This window comes from Henckelia pumila, chromosome 3 (genome assembly GCF_033568475.1).
Source record: "Henckelia pumila isolate YLH828 chromosome 3, ASM3356847v2, whole genome shotgun sequence".
NCBI classification, from domain to species: domain Eukaryota; kingdom Viridiplantae; phylum Streptophyta; class Magnoliopsida; order Lamiales; family Gesneriaceae; genus Henckelia; species Henckelia pumila.
This window is the reverse complement of record NC_133122.1, coordinates 19,265,788-19,286,612: the sequence shown is the minus strand read 5'-3', so window position 1 is coordinate 19,286,612 and position 20,825 is coordinate 19,265,788. Positions and strand designations below refer to the sequence as shown.

At 34.1% G+C, this 20,825-nt stretch overlaps 3 protein-coding genes across 4 annotated transcripts; 1 reads left to right on the top strand and 2 right to left on the bottom strand.

Moving 5' to 3' along the window:
* Window positions 1-2,785: 2,785 nt before the first annotated feature.
* Window positions 2,786-6,077, bottom strand: LOC140890662 (probable E3 ubiquitin-protein ligase LUL2). The gene is made up of 3 exons (XM_073298605.1): window positions 5,098-6,077; window positions 3,521-4,007; window positions 2,786-3,112 (listed from the first exon to the last, which is right to left on the bottom strand). The coding sequence occupies exons 1-3, from the start codon at window positions 5,562-5,564 to the stop codon at window positions 2,996-2,998; spliced, it is 1,071 nt and encodes a 356-aa protein (XP_073154706.1). The 5' UTR covers window positions 5,565-6,077; the 3' UTR covers window positions 2,786-2,995.
* A 9,059-nt stretch (window positions 6,078-15,136) lies between these two features.
* LOC140887733 (putative serine/threonine-protein kinase) lies at window positions 15,137-16,885 on the top strand. Of its 2 annotated transcripts, none has more exons than XM_073295174.1 (5): window positions 15,137-15,546; window positions 15,635-15,851; window positions 16,071-16,251; window positions 16,361-16,511; window positions 16,606-16,885. In XM_073295174.1, the coding sequence occupies exons 1-5, from the start codon at window positions 15,352-15,354 to the stop codon at window positions 16,876-16,878; spliced, it is 1,017 nt and encodes a 338-aa protein (XP_073151275.1). In that variant the 5' UTR covers window positions 15,137-15,351; the 3' UTR covers window positions 16,879-16,885. The 2 variants fall into 2 exon arrangements, with proteins under 2 accessions (XP_073151275.1, XP_073151274.1); XM_073295173.1 differs by having other exon boundaries at window positions 16,014-16,251.
* A 291-nt stretch (window positions 16,886-17,176) lies between these two features.
* On the bottom strand, window positions 17,177-19,799 carry LOC140887732 (serine/threonine-protein kinase-like protein CCR1). Its single transcript, XM_073295171.1, has one exon. The coding sequence runs from the start codon at window positions 19,505-19,507 to the stop codon at window positions 17,177-17,179; it is 2,331 nt and encodes a 776-aa protein (XP_073151272.1). The 5' UTR covers window positions 19,508-19,799.
* Window positions 19,800-20,825: the final 1,026 nt, after the last annotated feature.

Here is a 20,825-nt window from a genome sequence, read left to right as displayed (position 1 = left end):
AATATCCTAATTAATATTTTACTTTTACATTTATCCCTATATTTTTTTTAGTTTTATACGTACAATATTTAAAAAAAATGGGCAAAGTAGTTAATTCCTAACTAATATTTTACTTTTACATTTATATCCCTATATTTTTTTGTTTACATAAAATAGTGTAGGATAAAGAGTAAAGTTGTTAATTCACAATTTAAAAATTTTACATTTTTATTCACTCTTCACACTTAATAATAATAATAATAATAATAATAATAATAATAATTGATAGATAATAGATAGATAGATAGATAGATAGATAGTATACACATTTGGTAAATGTTTTTCTGCTACATGTTAGAGGGAAAGTGGAGACCAAAGAAAAGGTACGAATGTCGTCCACATCATAAAGACAATGATTGAAGAAGGAATTATACGACTAGTATATAAAATATTTCATAGTGGCACTAAATAAATCAACTTACTCGGTATAACTCCTTCTTAAATAATTTCCTTTATTGTGCGGACAACATTCGTTATCTTTTCTTTGGTCTCGACTTTTTCTCGAACCTGTAGCAGGAAAACTTCTATAAAATGGCCAATGTGGTCTTAGTCTAGTGGCTAAGACTAAGGTCCTGAGACCAAGAAGTTTCAAGTTCGATTCTCGCTGACTGCGTGTAGATTTCTTAATTTATTTAGGTAGATTTAGTTTTCTTTGCTTGAGACAAGCACGTCTCGAGTCAAAGCTCAAGTCTCGTCGGTTGTGCGAGCAGTTTTATTCTTTAGTGTTGTAATCTGATGTAATTTGATATTCGATGGTGTTTGTACTAAAAAAAAAGTTATTATACTTATGTTTCTATGTTATCCCCCACCCCATACATACAGATATCTAAAAGTATAAATAAAAAAGTTTAAAGTTTTTCAATTATTAAATTAACAAATGTGCTCTTTATTTCAACACTAGTATATGTAAAACTAGAAAATATAGGGATAATATCATAAAAGACATGCATTTAAAAAAACAAAATGGATCTTTAATATTACCACGCCGAGAGAAAGTCTAGCTACCTTTCTTGCAATTTCTTCTTGTCATCAACCAAGATGGCCTGCACTATTTGCCATTTTCCACTGATTGCAGAAATATATTGAAGAAAAGTGGTGGGAGCTTTTAATTTCACTATGTGATACTTGTGGATCTGTCTCATTTACATTTATCAGTTGAAGACTATTTGTTTTGAAAGTGAGCTCGAATCTTCACTGTGGTTTAAATTTTGATTTTCATGTTGCAACATAGGCTTGTGCATCATATTAACCCACACCAGTATATGCTATTACTGTAATGGATAATCTATTATCATACATTTGGTTATTTAGGTAGTATTTATAACCTTTAAAAATAAGTGATTATGAATTTTTTTCTTAACAAATTGTGGAAAAAAAATTTATAATCACTTATTTTTAAAGGCTGAAAACACTACCTTAGTAACTTTTAATTTATTTTACTCTCCCTCCCTCCCTTTATTTATTTTTTCATTTTTCTAGTTCTATGCACCCAATTTTAAAAGGTAAAAATTTGTGTGAAACCGTCTAACGGATCAAGATTTCTCACGGGTTCCAACACCTTAAAAATAGGTTAGGACATTAAAAAGACTTTTAAAAGAGGTTTTGGGGAAACCTCTACCACACAGGTGCCACCGGAGAGCGCCTGGACGCTAGGGCCACATCGAGACAGCACTAGCATACTTCAGAAATAATTTTTTTTCTTTAAAAAAAAACGGATAGTAAGCTTATTTGAAACTAGTAGGGGAATACAATGTTCATAAATATACGAATACAAATTTTGTATGTATTTTAGGCTCTCGAAAGTTCATAAACTAAATTTTATTTTGTAACAAAGTTTTAGAGTTTAACAATTCAAGATTGACAATAATTAATCCAGATTGACTTTTCTGTTTAATCCATTTTAAATTCATTGCCTTGCTTTGATGTATGAATTTTAATACACCACTAAGGGTCAATTTGGATATAAAAGAATATGTTTCACAAACGTTCTTGGTAAAAAAAAAAATTAAAAATTAAAAAGGAGCAAGAATAGTTGAATAAAAACTATTTTTTTTTCTTTAATTCTCAATTTCTTTTACATGTTTGATGAAGGGTCAATTCGAATGCACTTAGTAAAATAAATAAATAAATAAAAAGGAGGAAGTATAGTTGAATAAAAAAAATTTCTTTCACATACAAAAACTTAGGAGCCACCTCTCTTCTAAATTCCTATTTAAATTTTTTGTGTGTGTTTTTTTAGCTCATCTGGTGCACTCACAACTCTTCGAGTATACTTTCCACTAAAATGATAGCGCTTTTCTCACTGGGTTATCACCTAAAAGCTGGACAAGTTTTGTTTTTCGTATGAGATTTAGGTAATATTTGAAAGAGCTTCTGATAAGCATTTATCAATTTTTCCTTCATAAAATTTTATAATGAAAGAAAAATTGAGAAATACTTCCTAAAACCTCTTCCAATCACTACCTTAGAAGAAAATCGTAATCAAATTCAGTTGCATTATTATGTTCAGCCAAATCTATTTCTTGGGTACGATAAGAACCTCAGGTCATGTCTAGTTACACATCAAGTGAACATATCTATTTCTTGGGTACGATAAGAACCTCAGGTCATGTCTAGTTACACATCAAGAGTTTGTAGGACAAGCTTTGCGTCGATAGCGTCGATGTATGATTTCTAATATGGCATCATCCCAAAATCGCATGTTGCTTAATTTGGATGTAAAGCAAGCCATGCCAAAGTATTTAAAGGAAATGTCACTTAGCACTACTAATTATTATTTCAAATCCAGTCAACAAACCAAAACCTTAGCGTATAGCAGGTGCAATAGCTTAACAGTGTGAGCCTTCTGTTCATTGAGGCAAAAACAGAAGAGGGCACCAAAACCACCGAGGCAAAAAAAAAAAAGAACAAAGAAAAACAACTTTACAGAACATTAAACTGCGGCAGCTGATTTAGTTCATTGATCGGTACCATTGCTGACCTTGATCTCTAGAAGACGCTCCACTGGCTGCCGGCATATTGGACACCGGTTCGTTTGGAACCTCAAAACTTTGGCACACTCGCTGCACATACACTGCATCCAAACAAAAAACAATGAAACATCATTCATAAGCTACTAACAGGCTCCTTCACAGAAACGTAGTTTCACGAATACAAGAAATCAAGTGTTCAAGGAAAGACCAAAGATCTAGTTGAAGATAAAAGGCATTGTTGGCCTTCCTCACTTGAGATGTAGCTTTTGGGGAAAATGGCCTCCAATATAATTTCAAGATTTATGGTGTACAAAATCCATGGATTTTACTAAATTCGTTTTAGGTAGTCCTTATTTTGACAATAATGAAAATGTAACTATTATTGCCCAACCCTGAAAGATCTCATTTATACCCCATGCCATAACTGGCCCACCTGCCTTGAAAAATATTCCAGATATAAAGTATTAAGTGGTGTGAAATTGTAATGCTGGGGGAGAGTGTATGAGTACCATATGTCGACATGGAAGCACAGTGGTGTCTCGAGGTTCCGAAAGGCATATAACACATTCTTTTCCAGGATCATTCGCATCAAATTCATCCTCTACCGAATTTCCAATCCCATAAATCTCCTGTAATTCATATCTCATGCCGTTCACCCATAGTATTTGCTTCACCACCCTAACACGATATTCGCCTTTATCCTTTTGAAACACGGCCTGAGTTATCTGGGAGTTTGAGGATCCACCGTCCGGATTGCCACTGTTGCTATCTGAGCACGCCTCAGCTTTAACTGCCAATGGGTACACGTCCAAGTCACTGTCTTTTGACAATTCTCCATCTTCGAACATCGAAAGGTCTATTCCAGTGCCCGATGATTGTTTAAATTTCTGGGCTAAACCTTGTTGAAAATGAACAGTGATTGATGGATGTAAGCTTTCCTTTGTTGGACTCAAGCAGCAATCTTCACCTTCCTTGGCAAAAAAAATTATTGTAATGCTGCATGTACCAAGGAAACCAAGTTAAAATCACACTTCATCAAGAGAAACATACAAAATAGGACAAAAATACTAGAAAAAAAAAACTCGAATTATCAAGTTTGAGTTTTAAATGATTCTTGGAAAAGGACGCCTATAAAATGAGTTTGGTATTTGAAGGTCAGTCCCACGTTGAAAAAAACAAAGATGTTGGGTGAGAGGATAACTGATAAGAGCCATGCCATGAGCCCCAGACCCGCACAAAGTGTCACGCCATGAGCCTCAGAGCCACACAAGCGAGATTCTACCCAATGGATTCCACTAGATGCATTTCAATTCACTGTCACCTTACAGAAATGATTGATCCAAGTTCCCAAAGAAAAATATTCCATAGTTCATAAACTTATCAAACATCAATCAGTCCACTGACATATTCAAATACAAAAAAAAAATTCTCAACTAAATTCACAGGGGTGAGAAGTAAGATTTTAACGTTAAGTTCTCCAAAAATATAACCTCCTAAAGAACAGCTTCCAAATGTTTTACCAAATATAACTCCCAACAATTATATTTTTCCACATCCATTACCTCGATTCGTTTAAGAAGTATAACAGACACTTTGAAAATACCAGGAAATAAAAGTTGGGAAAGTTGGAAACCATGGGAACAACAAACACCCTAATTGCACGTGAATATATTGTCCGTGCAATCAAAGCTAAATTGACACCTAGAAAGTCAAGAAACATTTTCAAGCTTGGCCGATTTATTTTTCAGTAATATGTGCAGCAATATCACTACAAGGTTGGAACTTGTAACCAATAACCCAAATTCTTGCAGAGTTTTTGGAACGAGCCCAAGATTTGTATCAAGGTTTAAACTTGTTCCATAAAACTAAAAAACATTCCCACTCCAAGATTAACTAAAATTCAACATTAGTTGCTTCTCTAAGAAATAAGATACCCATAGAAGGACAAGTTCACGCGTCAGGAAAATTTCCACAAGATCAGTCAAACGAACCATAGCATATTCATATAAAGCCAAAATTGAAGCTAATCATTCCACAATCTACATAAAACTGAACATAATAGAAAGGTCTTATAGAAAAATTATACCTTCCAGTCACAGTGGCATCGAAAGTGAATGCAACGAGATGCTTTCCAGGATTTGCTTCATCAGGCACGATCCTTAAAGTTTCCTTCTTCAGATTAACATCGTTGCGGATGGTGACCGCTTTCTGGTGCTCAACGTACGGCTGCGCCGGCGGCTGCATCATGGGTCCGCAGGGGTACCTCCCGTTAACCCAACTAGCATGCGCCGCCGCGTGGTGATGATCGTATGGCGCAGGAAGAGGCATCGGCATCGATGCAGGCGGTGGTGGGTAGTAACCCGGGTACTGGTAATAAGGTGGCGCGTTGGGATTAGGGTACTGTGCAGGAGGGTACGGCGTCGCAGCTGCGAAAACGTATCGGTTAGCCGTGATCTCGGGCTGCGGATCCTGCGGCGGCGGAGGTGGAGGGTGGCTCCGCCTGCCGGAGCTCCTTCTCCGCCCGTGCACCCCGCTGCTCCCTATATTACCCATATCGCGTACAAATTCCAAAAGAATAAAAGGAAAAACACCACCTTTCCTCAAGAAACACACAAAAATCAAGAGTCTCGGCAAGAAAAACTCCTTCTGCGTACAAAGGCAATAATGGAGGCCAAGAATATTTTTAGAAAAGAGGAAAGAATGTGGGTTTTGCTAATTGCGTGGATGTAATGAAAAGGGGGAAGAAAGTAGATGCATAATGCATTACACAAGGAAAGAGTGCAAAATTGCAAATGACAATTATAATACTGCTCAAAGATTGGTGGGGATTTGCAAAAACAAATAATAAATTGAAAGAAAAAAGGAATTGGAAGAAGAATATAATAATGAGAGAGGGGAACGGGATGAAGAAAAGGGTGGTGGGGTTGGGGTTTGGGTAGCGTGAAGCTCCCCACCTGCAATAGTTACACTATTCAAAGGGTCAAATCCAAAATGATGCCAACTTCACCATTTTCGAGTTTTGCTTTCCACTTTCGTCCTTGTCTCTCTCTCTCTCTCTTTCTTTTTTTCGCGATTACAACTTTTATTCGAGTATTATATTTATATATCAAGATAAATCCTATTACTAATTAGTGCTTAGTCATAAGATAAAAGATTAAAATTCTTAGATATCTCCAATGCAATTCTTCATTTCAGAGTATTCTATTATCTAAAATAAAATACTGAATTTTCTATTTTAAAAATCTCTTCCAATCTATATTATTTATTTTTTAAAAAAATTCTCTATTTTACTATTTTTTATTACAAATTATTTAAATCATTACTATTATATCTTTTAATAATCGTCTATTTTTTTATATTTTAATGTTATTGCATATTTATTTCAATTTAATTAATTTGATTTCAGTTCGTGAGCAAATATGTAATATATTTTTTATTCACGGTCTTATTTAATCATTATTCTATTTTTTTTTCAATATAATTTAATTAGAATAAATAAATAAGAATAAAACATTGATTTCATTTAAAAAAACACCCAAAAAATTAAATTAAATAAAAGGGTTGAAATGAACAAATATATATATGATCGAATTAAAAAATACAAAAAAAATACAAAAAAATTAAATTGAAATATTTGAGAATGACATTTTCGTAATAAAATTTTTTCAGAACCAAAAAAGAGATGAGTTCGAGTGAATTGGGTTTATACATTTTGGAGATGTTTTCCAAAATAAAAAACGGGTGGAGATGCTCTTGTATGTTGGATTTGAGATGCAATTATTGTCTTTATTGAGTAGAATGACTGAATCATATTGTTTGAGAGTAGGGGTGGTAAAAAATATCGAATTCGGTATACCGAAGTTATAGTACCGGAAAAATATTGAATTTTTGGTATATCGAAAATTTTCGTACGGTACGGTAAAGATATCGAATTTTTCAGTACGGTAACGGTATGTAATTTGAAAATTTTGGTATATAACGGTATACCGAAATACCAAAAAATATTTAAAAAATTAAAAATATATAATATTTATAAACAATAAATTTTTAAAAATATAAGGTTTTTTTCGGTATAAAACGGTATATACCGATACCGTACCGAAATTTTGGTATGATCGATATGCTATTTATATGTATCGAAAATTTCGGTCTACCGACTTTTGGTATACCGAGAGTTTCGGTACGGTATCGATATGCATTTTTTTATACCATAATTTTCGGTACGATATACGGTATGCGATTTTCGGTAAGGTACGGTATGTCATCCCTATTTGAGAGGTTATAAGGTTTTAAAAAACTCTGACTTATATCATTATCACTAATTATAGTTTTTGTTAAAACGACAAATAGAGATTTAAGATTTCAAATTCTTTGATTTCAAATTTCAACTGAATTTAAGTACACTGGATATGTATGTGTTTTGAATTTGAAATACAACCCTAAATCAAATTCATCAATTCATTTCAAGTGCAACCTTATTAATTAAGGACTAGGGTTTTTTAAGAGTTGATTCAATCTATATTTATATTAAAAAAATAATATTTTTAACATAAAAATTAATATATTTTTATGATTTAAAGTTAGGTCTGAAATACAACTATGAAATTATCTCATAAGAATTTTTTTATTTAATTTATTGATACGTATCTCACTAAAATTTTAAATCATTGTAGATAAGCCTTTATTGTATTTTGGAGGCCCCGACATATATGGTTGGTCCCTAATTACAATGTTTTTATAACTGGACCGGTGATCGAACCGGTTTACTTAAAAAAATGGTCCAACCGATCGAACCGTTTTAACCAGACGGTCGAACCGAAAAACCGTTTATATAATTTAATATAATAAATAATATATTTTGGAATTTTAAAAACTCAAAAATTATATAAATAGATATAAAATATATATTTAACATAGTTTAAAAGATAAATAAATAGGTAAATATATTTAAAATATCAATTATAGTTATAAATTATTTAAATAATAAATTATTTATTTTAAAAAAAACCAATAATTATTTTAAAAAAATTTTAATGAAGTAGAAATTTCAAATAATAATGTATTTATATTTAAAAATATTAAATCTAAGGTTTAAAAATAAAAAAATTTAAATTTTCAAAATAAAAAATGAAAAAAAATTCGAAAAACCGGTTTTTCGGTTTTTGTCCGGTCCAACCGGTTCTTGACCGGTTTTGGCCGGTTCTGATCGGTTGGACCGGTTTTTCGGTTTTTGGGGTCGGGCCGGACCGGTCCGGCGACCAGTTCTCGGTCGAATTGGTCGAACCGGTCGGTCCGGTCCAGTTCCGAAAACACTGCCTAATTAAAACAGTATTGTTGTTGTGAATTTCTTTTTCTTTTTCTATGATATAAAAAAAAATAAAATTTTATGATATAAAAAATAATATTTTTTTTATTTTTTCTTCTCAAAAAAAATAATAATATTTTTTTAACAAATGGCTCAAAAAGAAAATCCATATAGTATGTGTGAATTTCTTAGAGCATACACAATGGGTGTTTATTGGGGTCAGTCTATACTACACCTGAAGTGTTTCTCCTCCTATTTCAATACCATTAGATCACGTGGGACCCATATATTTTTATGGAAATTGACATATGTATTGATGATCCAATGATTAATATTTGACCACATCATGTGTGGAGAAGTACTACAGATGTAACATAGAATAATTTGTGTTCAATGCATTGCGGGTGGGTGTTATTTTTTTAAAAAAAATTTATTTAAATAAAATATTGAAAACGGTAAATAAATAATTAATAAAATTAAAACTAAAAAAGTAATAAAATTAAAAAAATAATTATTTTTAATTATTATATATTTAAAATTAATAAAATTAAAACTAAAAAAGTAAATTATTATTTTGAAAATAAATAATAATTTAAAATAGTTAAAATGTAGTTATTTAATATAAAAATATTTTTATATTAATTGAGTGGAATGTTGGACCCATAAATAATGATTGTTGTTGTTAAAAGGGTTGTGAGTGTTGGATGAGTCGATGCTGGCATCAGGGTAATACCCCTGATGTCAGATCAACGGCCCGGATGTTGTTTGCAGGTCAAATCATTTGACCTGCAACAACATCTAGGCTGTTGCTACCCCACCCGGGCACTACCCGGGTGGGGTAGCATCGACTCTTCCGTGAGTGTTAAGATAGGTTCATTCGACCCTACCCATGGGGTATTACCCCATGGGTTATGTGGAAGCACATGATTGGTCCAATCATGTGGGACCCACATAAAATATGTGGGACCTACATAATTTAGACCAATCACAACACTCCACACCACCCATAGGGTAATATCTTATGGGTAGGTTCGAAATTTCCGTTAAGATATATGTGTTATTAACAATGGAGTCCATGCCTTTTGATGATGTGGAGGATTTAGTATATGCCGCCCGCAGAACACTACCCTGCGGGTAGCATCTACTCAACTATGTTATTGAGATTACCAACAAGACAAAAAGACCATGAGAAAAATGTATTTATTACTCTTTGTGTTTGGGTTTGGGTTTGGGTTTGGGTTTGGGTTTTGGGCCATGATTGGAAGGTTATTAGAAGGCCTTCTACATAGCCGTGCTGTCCATTAATGAAATATCAGCCAGGAGAATTTAGAATTTTGAGTTATTTATTTATTTATTTATTTTCTCTAGGAGTTATACTGGGGTTCACACTAATTTAGACATCATAAATTATTTTTTTCTCATTAAGATATTTGGTAGGATGGTCTCATAGATTTATATCTACGTGACAGTTAAATTGATTCATAACTATGATGAAAAATAATAATTTTGACATATAAAATAATATTTTTTTAATAAAGATATTTATATCACAAAAATTGACCGATAACTCATATGAGCTCTTTTGTTTTCGCTATTATTCACGAGATTCCAAACTTTGCTTCGTTATGGAGACTTGGGATCTTTCGACCTCGAACTAATTAATTAATTATATTATATTATATTATATATCAAATAAAGTAACATTATAACTATCACAATTTTAAGGATAGATATGACATTTAGATACCATTTGATAGGTATGATGAGATAAATAATACATAGATAAGTAATATAATGTAATAAAAAATAAATCAAAAATGATAGTGAATATAGTATTTGATTTGATTAATGCATTATAGTTTATTTGATTTAATTAATTAAATTTTATATAAAAATGATAAATTACAATTTTGTCATTTTAACTAGGGGTGAACATTCGATCGATTTGGGAATAACCGAATCGAATCGATTTATTTTTATATAACCAAACCGACCGATTTATGTATGATAATCGATCAAAACCGAACCGAATAAAAATCGGTTAATTCGGTCGGTGACCGAGTTAACCGATTTTTTTCTGGAGAAAAGAAAAAAATCTGAAAAAGGAATACAAAACCAGAAACTTTCGCTGATTAAAGTTTAGCAGCAAAACCAGATAATTGTTATCCCAAATCTCATTTCAGCCTAAAAATTGGTCTACCAAAAGCACAAGAGTTGAGAAATTACTGGAAGGGTTGAGTGACAGTTTTAAAGAAATTTTAATCATACCTCACCTTAGAAAAATCGACTTCTTTGAGAGATGAAAGTCGAAAGATCAAAGCAACGAGCAAGGACGATGACCAGAGATGAAAGTCGAAAGATCAAAGCAACGAGCAAGGACGATGACCAATGATTAAGCCGCCAATTTGGATTAGGCTCGTCGGGTTAGTCAATTTAAGTGGGTTGGGTTAAAAAATTTTCAACCCAACAAAAGGTGGGACTATATGGGCCAACCCGCTTAGGCCCGCGACCCGCGTGGGTTGGCCCATAGCGGGCCTGGAGAATTAATTATTTATTTTTATTTTTATTGTTATATATGTATTTTTTAATAAAAATTATGAAATTTTTTTGTGTTAATTACTTTATATAAAATTTACATACATTAAATCAATAATTAAAATTTTTATTAATATGTTTCTATTAATATTTATTTATGAAATAATATTTATAATTAATTATAACATTTAATTATTTATTTTTATTTGTCGTTAGCCAACCCATGGGCCGGCCCGCCTAACCCGCAACCCACCTTGGGTTGGGTTGGGTTGAGGATTTTCAGCCCGCTAGGATGGTGGGTCGGCCCGCTTTTTGGTGTATTTTTGGTGGGCCGACCCACTCCGCCATGGGTTGGCCCGTTTGGCAGCTCTACCAATGATGAGAACAAACTGCAGAGAGAATTGAGATAAATCGATTGTGTCTGCAATTTTGGGATTGAGGTTGTGGGCCGGATTTAGAGATTGAGGTTGTGGGCCGGTCATGTGTGCTTAGTTTTGAATTTTGGAAGCCCATGGGTCATGACCAATTTTATTAAAAATGTAAAAAAAAAACTATTTTGACAAATCGGTTAAATCGATTAACCGATTTTTTAAAAAGCAAAAACCGAAATCGAATCGATTTAACCGATTTGACCTAATTTTTTGGAAATGAAAACCGAATTTTCAAATTAACCGAACCAAATTTCCGATTTAGATCGGTTCGGTCGGTTAATTCGGTTTAACCGAGTTGATGCTCACCCCTACTTTTAACAATAAATAAATAATATTATTTATAAAGGATAATATAGTAATTTAAATTAAATAATTTAATTGATGTAAGATAAATAATTAATGATTGAATGATGTAAAATAAATAATTAATAGAGGAATAAATAATATGACGAGAAAAACGCGAGATTGTATAAGATGAACTATACACAGATTAATAACATATGCTACCAAACAGAGCTTGAAAAGAAGACTATCATGGAACTAACTAGTTTGTTTCATTGAACTCGAGTATAGCATACAACATAATAATAAAACGAAATAATGGAATAGATTTTCGATCTTGAATGCGTTGGCCTCTTTCCTCTTGTTTTTTGGTTATTAAAAAAAAAAGAGAGATGAGAAATCTATAATTTTGGATCAAATAGTGTGCAATGTCGAGAATCTTTCCTCGAAAAATAAAGCAATATCTTCTTACTTTTGGTTAAAATTGTTAGATGAGTCGGTAAAATCTTAACCCAATCCGTCAAATTTTGACGAGACGAGCTAGTCCGACGGACCTAATCCGTTTTGACGGATGATATATAAGCCTTTATATTTGAAAAACGTTCATAAACCTCCAAGCGTTTAACTCAATTACTTTATAACATAAACTAGCTAATTCAAGCATTTATTAAACTTTAAACTTTAATAATTCCAAAAGGATTGAACATAGACCTGACGTTGATATTATCATATTAATGTTAAATATATAAATAAATAATATGTATTCAAAAATGAATGCTCAATTATTTTGCTACATGCGTCTTTTTGAGATTTTATCATATTATTTTTAAAATCGAAGTTTTGATTTGTTTTTAAATATAATTAAATCGGTCAGATTATAAAATAGAATTTCCAGATAGAATTGGTAAAATACTCTTCAAAATAGGATATACTAATAAATTATTCCTTCTGGTGACAATAAGCATGAGTAAGTTGATTACTGTAGCATCACGAGAATAAGAATTAACAAATAAATTTTATAAACCAAATCATGGCTTTCTATTTTTGAGAGAACAAATCATGGCTTTCAATTTAATCGATTCTATAGTTTTAATCTGAATTTAAGATTGTTCTTGTACTTTTAAAAAAAATTAATCGATACGTCTACCATATATATCAGTGTATAGAGTTCATATATGACACATATACGTAAACATTGTTTGGAATTAAATTTTTTTTTCATGTTATGATTAGAGCTGTCAAACGGATCAACTTATGGCGGGGCGGGCCGGCCCACCAAAAACCCACCTTTTGGCGGGTCGATGGCGGGCCGATCCACCATCCTGACGGGCTCAAAATCATCAACCCAACCCAACCCAAGGTGGGTTGCGGGTTAGGCGAGTCGGCCCGCGGGTTGAATCACGACAAATAAAAATAAATAAATAATATTATAATTAATTATAAAAATCATTTCATAAATAAATATTAATAGAAACATATTAATAAAAATTTTAATTATTGATTTCATGTGTGTAAATTTTATATAAAGTAATTAACACAAAAAAAATTCACAAACTTTTATTAAAAAATACGTATATAACAATAAAAATAAAAATAAATTATTAATTCTCTAGGCCCGCGGCGGGCCAACTCGCGCGGGTCGCGGGCCTAGGTGAGTTGACCCATCTAGGCCCACTTTTTGTTGGGTTGAAAAAATTTCAATCCAACCCACTTAAATTGTATGGCGGGCCAGGCCAACCCGACGGGTCTAACCCAAATTGACGGCTCTAGTTATGATGTATAATGATGTGATGAGAGGAGAATTTGAGAAGTCGGTCTTGTCTTTTAGTGAACAAATTTATTTCTCTACGCTTTAATAATTAAATACATAAGGAAAATTAATGGTAAAATTCAATTCATTGAACTTGTTCAATTGGTCTCAACCAGAAATTTCAACATCATAAAATTCAAAGTTGAACGAATATTTCTTTCTTCAAAAGCATTCACCATATTCTTTTTTTGACACAAAACAATTTAATTTTATCATTTTAATCTTCATCCTTTGTTAGTTCGAGTAGATGTGTCGCAGTACCCATATTTTCCCATACACAAATTTTTACGTACAATCTATAGTTGCAATTTGAAAACAATGCCAAAAGGTGGAAATAATCAGAAAGAATATTTTTTAATAAATTTTAAGCACAATCCAAAAATACACAAGCACACCCGAAGAATAGAATAAAATTACACCAAAAAAATTGTGCGTGTGATATCGACATATTGTCTCCTATTTCACAGGTTCAAAGTCCCCATACTTTGAACAAATCTTTACATTATTCCCCTCGATGACTCAAGTACTCGATCCTCCTAAAGAGAGAGTTAGGTCTTCGGTCAATTTCCTGAAAATTACAAATGAATTCAATATTTTTTTTAAGGACTAACGAGACTTACAGCACGATTAATGACAAATTTAATATTTCGTCATGGGCTATTAATTTATTTTATTATTGGATTTATTTAACTAAATAACCTCCGTTTGACCATGATTTGGAAATATAACCTTCTCAATTTTTTTCTTTTGTTTTATTTTTGCATTTTCTTTGTATTTGAAGGTTATTTTGCAAATTTTTTTTTGAAAGTAGGTCATAAATCAAAAAATTTGGTTGACCAAGGTCATTTTTCAAACTCTTAATCCAAACAAAAATCAAAAGTTTTCTCGAAGTTGATTCTCTCGTCAAATTGGTGAAAGATTATAGTGGAATTGGAACTAACATGGTGAGAATAAGACGAGTGGTTTTTGAAATTCAAAAATATGAGTATGAAAAAAATTCAAATCGATATTGATATTAAAATTTTGAAATTTTGGTACGGAAAAATCCATATTGATATCATATAGATACCGAAAAAATGTTTATATATCGAAAAAATCTCAATACGATATGCCGAAAATTCGATATTTTGATTCGGTATGTCAGTCCTAGTTATGATCAAGTCTCAAACTCACCGTGATCTCACATAAATGTGTATCACTAAATTAATCTCTTACGAGATGGTTTCACACTCATGTATACATGCATATAATATTAGTGAAATAATTATATTTACAGTTAAAAATAATTATTGTTGACATGAAAAAAATAATTTTTTCGTGATTCAGAATTACGTCTCACGATATTTGATTCATTATACGGCTTGTCTCGTAAGAGTTTTTGTATATATTTACAGTTAAAAATAATTATTGTTGACATGAAAAAAATAATTTTTTCGTGAGTCAGAATTACGTCTCACGATATTTGATTCATTGTACGGCTTGTCTCGTAAGAGTTTTTGTATATGATATTTGGTTTCCATAAAAATTATAAATTATAAATTACCTTTCACCTCTTCCTTAAATTCTTTCCGTGTCCGATATTATTATAAATATTGGCCAACTTCATCCACTTGAGCTCATTTCTTCCGTTTGACTTCACATGCATAACGATTTTCAGGTCGTACGAAGTACATAGCATTTACTTGCTGGAAAAAAATTCATTAAGAATTTACACAATTTGAAGAGCTTGTGAATATTCTCATTTCCAAGTCAAATTAAATGTGTCTTGATTAACGGCTATAGCCTATAAATTTAATAAACTCGATCTCCGTCTTCCTTCCCCTCTCCTTGATCCGATTTCTTTTAAAGCCTACCTACATTCTTCGGTTCCCTTACAAATTCACCAATCCCATCAAGAAAATCCGAATATTACGACCAAGAAAATATAGCATAAGTTCAAAAAACAAGTAACACATAAAACCAAACACATAATCAAGAATGAAACTGATTTATTCTATTTTAAGCTGTTTCAAATTCTCCCCAAATATTTTAGCAGCCAAAGCTACAGAAGATGAGCACGTCCAAACAATCTCAAATCCAAAATTTCATGTTTTCTCATACAGCGAACTCGAAACTGCGACTCAGGGGTTTAAGAACAAGATTGGTGAGGGGGGTTTCGGGACTGTTTACAAGGTAAACTGTAAGATCTTTATCTTTTTCGATCATGGATGCAAAAGTTAGCTAGTTCTCCTTATTGGTCAACTATCAAAAAAATTTCTAGGGGCGGCTAATAGGTGACAACTTTGTGGCTGTCAAAGTTCTATCCGTCGAATTGGATTCAATGCGCGGGGAAAGGGAGTTCTTATCTGAGATAGCTGCACTGTCTGACATCAGACATGAAAATCTTGTTACTCTACGCGGATGTTGCGTAGATGGAGCTCAAAGACTATTGGTGTATGATTACATGAAAAATAAGAGCCTCTTCCATTGTTTCTTGGGTATAAAAATCATCTATTTTAGTCTTTAGACTTTCTTGGCATCTGCCATCTAGTTTTGATTATAATTTAATTTGTGAGTTGGTTCAAGATTAATCTTTGTAACACAATATTTTGTTGAAATTATGACATGACATAGATTTGATATGTTTGTCTTCTTGATAGAAAGTGAGACTAAAAGGGTGAAGTTCACTTGGAATTTGAGAAAACATGTTTCCTTAGGAATTGCTAAAGGGATTTGTTACCTCCATGAAGAATTGGATCCTCATATCGTACACCGGGATATCAAGGCGAGTAATATACTTCTCGATCAGAATTTCACGCCCAAAGTTGCTGATTTCGGCTTTGCAAAGCTGTTCAGAGACGACATGTCGCACATCAGTACTCGTGTAGCTGGAACATTGTATGTTTCCAGTACTTCTGTTACTGTAGTTCGATTTCTTGAATTATGGTTCTTTATATACTCGTTTGTAACTCTCATCATGTTTATTTTGTTGGGGGTGCATAAAAAGGGGGTATTTATCTCCAGAATACGCTCATAGTGGCCATCTTACCAGAAAATCAGATGTTTACAGCTTCGGCGTGCTTCTGCTGGAAATAGTCAGCGGGCGGCCTATAGTTGATTACCATCTGCAAAATGGAGAGCAGTTTTTAGTGGACAAGGTAGCAATTTCCCAGGATTAATTAGTCAAGAGTTTAAATTTAACCCATGATGAGAAAATATAATGATCACACTTTCATACGTTTACGTGTGCAGGCATGGGAACTTTACAGTGGCAAAAACCTTTCGAAGCTGGTGGATTCTGCACTGAATGGAGATTTTCCAAAAAAAGAAGCCGTTCGGTTCTTGAAAGTTGGACTGCTTTGTGTGCAAGAGTCGACCAGGCTCCGACCTTCAATGTCTGCTGTACTGAAGATGTTAAACAATGAGATTGAAACAGATAATGTTGAGATATCACGCCCGGGACTCATTCTTGATCTTAAGAAGATCAAAATACGCCCGAAGCAATCATTCACTTCCGCAGCATGAAGGTTCCAATCAGTATTTGCATGAAGTCAAAAATACCAGCATTGTCATTACTATAGGGCTAGTAAGGGTGCCGAAGTCTTGTAGTTTGAATAAAAGCTAATCCCAAAAATATTTTTTTATTTATTTCAAAAGGAAAACATCCAAATAACCCATTTTGTGCTAATTTAGAAGCAACATAATGTACAAGCTCATAAGAAATTTACAGTTGCAAGAGAGTATTACTCGCCAAAAGCTGCTTATCTCATGCTGTGTTTTTCATAATCAATATATCAAATGATGCAAAAAAAATTATCTGAAACTACAAGATCAATCCATCCTTCACTAATTGCTCCAGCAAAAGTGCCAAATTCGACATGGTGATCTTCTCATTTCGATGATCTCTCAAAGCAAGCTCTGCAATATCTGCAAGTTTTAGCAGCGGTTCCACGTTTCTTGGAAGAGCAACATGCCGGTCGATTGTGGCAGCTGCCTTGCCTTCTCTTATAAGCGGTAATGCCCATTCGACTAAATTTGGAGGCGAGCAGTCAGCATCATAAGGTTTTCTTCCACTCAAAATTTCAAGAAGCAGGATGCCGAAGCGATAGATATCCATTCTCATGTTGGAACTAAGATCCCTTTCATTTGGAATAAGTAGCCCAAAATCAGCAATCCGAGCTGCATAATCAGCATCAAAAAGGATTTTCGAGCTCTTAACATCGCCATGAACAATAGGAGGTGTGACTTCATTGTGCAGATACTCGAGTCCCTTTGCCGCCTGCATAGCAATTTTCAGGCGCAGACTCCAGTTCAGAGTCGGCAGGCCTCCGTGGAGATGATCGTGAAGAGTCCCATGTGGCATAAACTCGTAAACCAGAAGCCTCTCCCCCATTTCAGTGCAATATCCCAACAAGTTCACAATATTGCAATGCCGAATACCACAAAGGATCTCCAACCCCATTTCAAAATCACGGCTATTGGTGTGGATAATTGTGGCAGCATTAGCTCGTTTCACCGCCACTTGCCTCCCATCGGGAAGGACGGCTTTGTAGACAAAACCATAACTTCCTCTACCAAGCTCGTTGAACTCCTTGAATCCATTAGTCGCGTCCTTTAATTCCGACAGCCGGAACACTTGGGCAACTCCGAGACATGGGACAACAGATGCCAGAGGATGTTGATCGGTATTGGCATCGCTTTCTTGGTCAGGCTTGCGAATGCATGACACGAGTTGCCTCTTCTTTATCCCGTCTTGATCCCTGGCAACAACACGGGGTATAAGGCACCAGCCGAGCAAGATTAGAAGGAATCCTAATGCAGAGGACCCGACTATGAGCAGCAGTTGCCGCAACTGATTCCAGTGCTTCAGCTGTGGCCCTGGTGAAGACTGGAGCTTGCAAATATCCGAACAAGAACTACTCTGGCAGAGAGAACAAGATGTGCAGACTCTATCTGCATCCCCCGTACACGAGCTAGAGGCGAAAAAACCCTCGGAGCAATTCCATCCACAGGGCAAACAAATCTTTAGATCTTTTCTAGCACACAAGCTAGTCAAATCTGGCTCATTGAGAAGGCTCGCATTGAAAGCAAACATTTTATCCCCACACTCACTGGGGCTACACAAACCAGGGCTGCATAACTGCAACGGAGGATCATAATCAACTGGAGATGAAACGTTTGCAAACCAACAATCAAGAACTAGATCACCTTCTCTAATACCACACGTAAGAAAGTTGGAAGCAGCAATGGCAAGAAAACCAGATCCGGTTGGAATCAAGGAAGCATTGAAATTCCCCCAACACTGGATTCCATGACTATCCTCTCTGATTCCACAAAAATGGCGAGCACCAGCGGTCAGCGACACGAATCGATCCCCGACCGGAGGGCTGCCATATGAATCATTTGCACCCCAGCATTTGACCACACCAGAAAGCTGCAGAACACCACAAACGGAGTCTAGCCCAGAAGCTAAGGTCAAAAAATTATCCGATATGTCCGGAACAAGAGTACTGGACTTTGGTCCCCAGCATGCAATCCCTCCATCTCTGACAAGACCGCAGCTAAACCCATAACCAGAAACAAGTTTCCTGAACACGAGTATACTAGCATTCTGGTCATAGAACCTGGCACTATCTTTCGAACTTGCACTCCCATTGGGTAAACGAACGATATCCCAACAATCAACGCTGCCAGAATCGTTTTCCGAGTAATAAGATCCCCGAATCGCGCAAACGTGGTCCTTACCAGCAGCGACATGAGAATAAGCATTCGTCTTGAACACCGGAGGCACAAGTTCCGAGCTTTCGGAAGATCTCGCAGAATCCCAACAATAGACCTGCGAAGTGTTCGCCAAAATACCACACAAAAAACCCTCTCCTCCAGAGAGCGCCACCATAGGAGGCAAAAAGGCTGAATACTGCATTGAACTCGAAGCAGTAGAGGAGCTATTGTTGGTGTCCCAACAAATCACAGCTTGCTTGCCACTAGCATCAATAGCACAAAAAATGCCGTAATCCCCAAACGAAGCTGAAATGGTAGCCATGGAGCCGAACCCAGATGCAGAATCCATAAGTAAAAGGAAAAACAAGAAGGAACAATGAAAGAACATGGGATTCAAGGAAGACCCAGGAAGAGAAGTGGGAAGATTTCTCATAAATCGGATCGTTGACTGCAGTACAGCGGAATTGTACAATGGTCATGGAGGTGAGAGAGATGAAATTGGAGTAGCTTAGCAGGTGATGAGTAGAGAACGTGGGTGTTGCTGGTTGCCATTTGCACAGATTTCTTGGTGGGCCGTTGGAATGCTCGAATCTACTGCTGAGTTTTGGCTGTAAAATCTGTCCGGGTTTTACCAATATTCTCGTCTCTTTCATCTGCTTGTCTCTTGTTAACTCATGGCCATGATTGGGAAAATTGCGTGAAAAAAGCTTTCTTAATTTCCGCAGACTTCCTTTCAAGATTCATTGAACAAATCGTTTTTGGGCGTTCCATTGATTTTGCACATGCTTCGTCCCCAAGTGGGCCACTCTTCCCTTGTGCCGGTATGGATTTTAGATTTCCATTGGATTCGGATATCATACAAAATTATATTTATATATATAACAAAAATTTACTATCATACTCATAAAAATATTATTTTTGAAGTAAGTTTTTTGTCTTAAAATTTATATTTGTGAAATTGAAAGACCGTGAAAAAATAATATTTTTTTATTTGTTAGATATATCTCAACAAATTGACGTGTGAAATTATTTTATAAGAGTTTTTTGCCGTCTTGCTTATTAATATGGTAATATGACCTTCCAAATATTTATTCAATAATTTTATTCTATTCAAGAGGAAATTGGGTTTTTCGTATTAGAGCAATCGTTTTCATATGATGTTATAGAATATGTCAAATAAATTTTAAATTTTGTCATAACTTTGATATATCAATTTCATGATTTCATCTACCAGAGTTATTCGAAATTTCGACGTCTCTCATCAATTTTCTCCCGACATTTTTTCTACTAATAAATAAATCATACGCATGTGGTGAATTAACTTTTTTTTTTAAAAAAAAATTCTAGTGGATGTAACATTTATGAAGCTTTTGGTAAATATAGAGTGGCCCATTTAGCTTAGCAACAACTAACAAACATTTAAATCACGCATATTTTTGGGTTGGGTATATGATTTCCAAATCCAGTGACGTACCTCTCGGTTTTCACTGCAAAAATGTTGGGCAATTAATGTCTTATCTAATTATGCATAAACAGACACTTAGCTTGCATATTCAAAAAATAATATGGGATAATAATATAGATTCCGTGAGAAAGATAGCACATAATTCTAATAAAATTCTAATACTTTTATCTATATCTAAAATACGTATATCAATACTACTTTATTCTTATGAGAACAATATAATATAATAAAAAAATCGAAAAAAATACATCAATGGAATCATACTTCATATAAAAAAAATGTTACG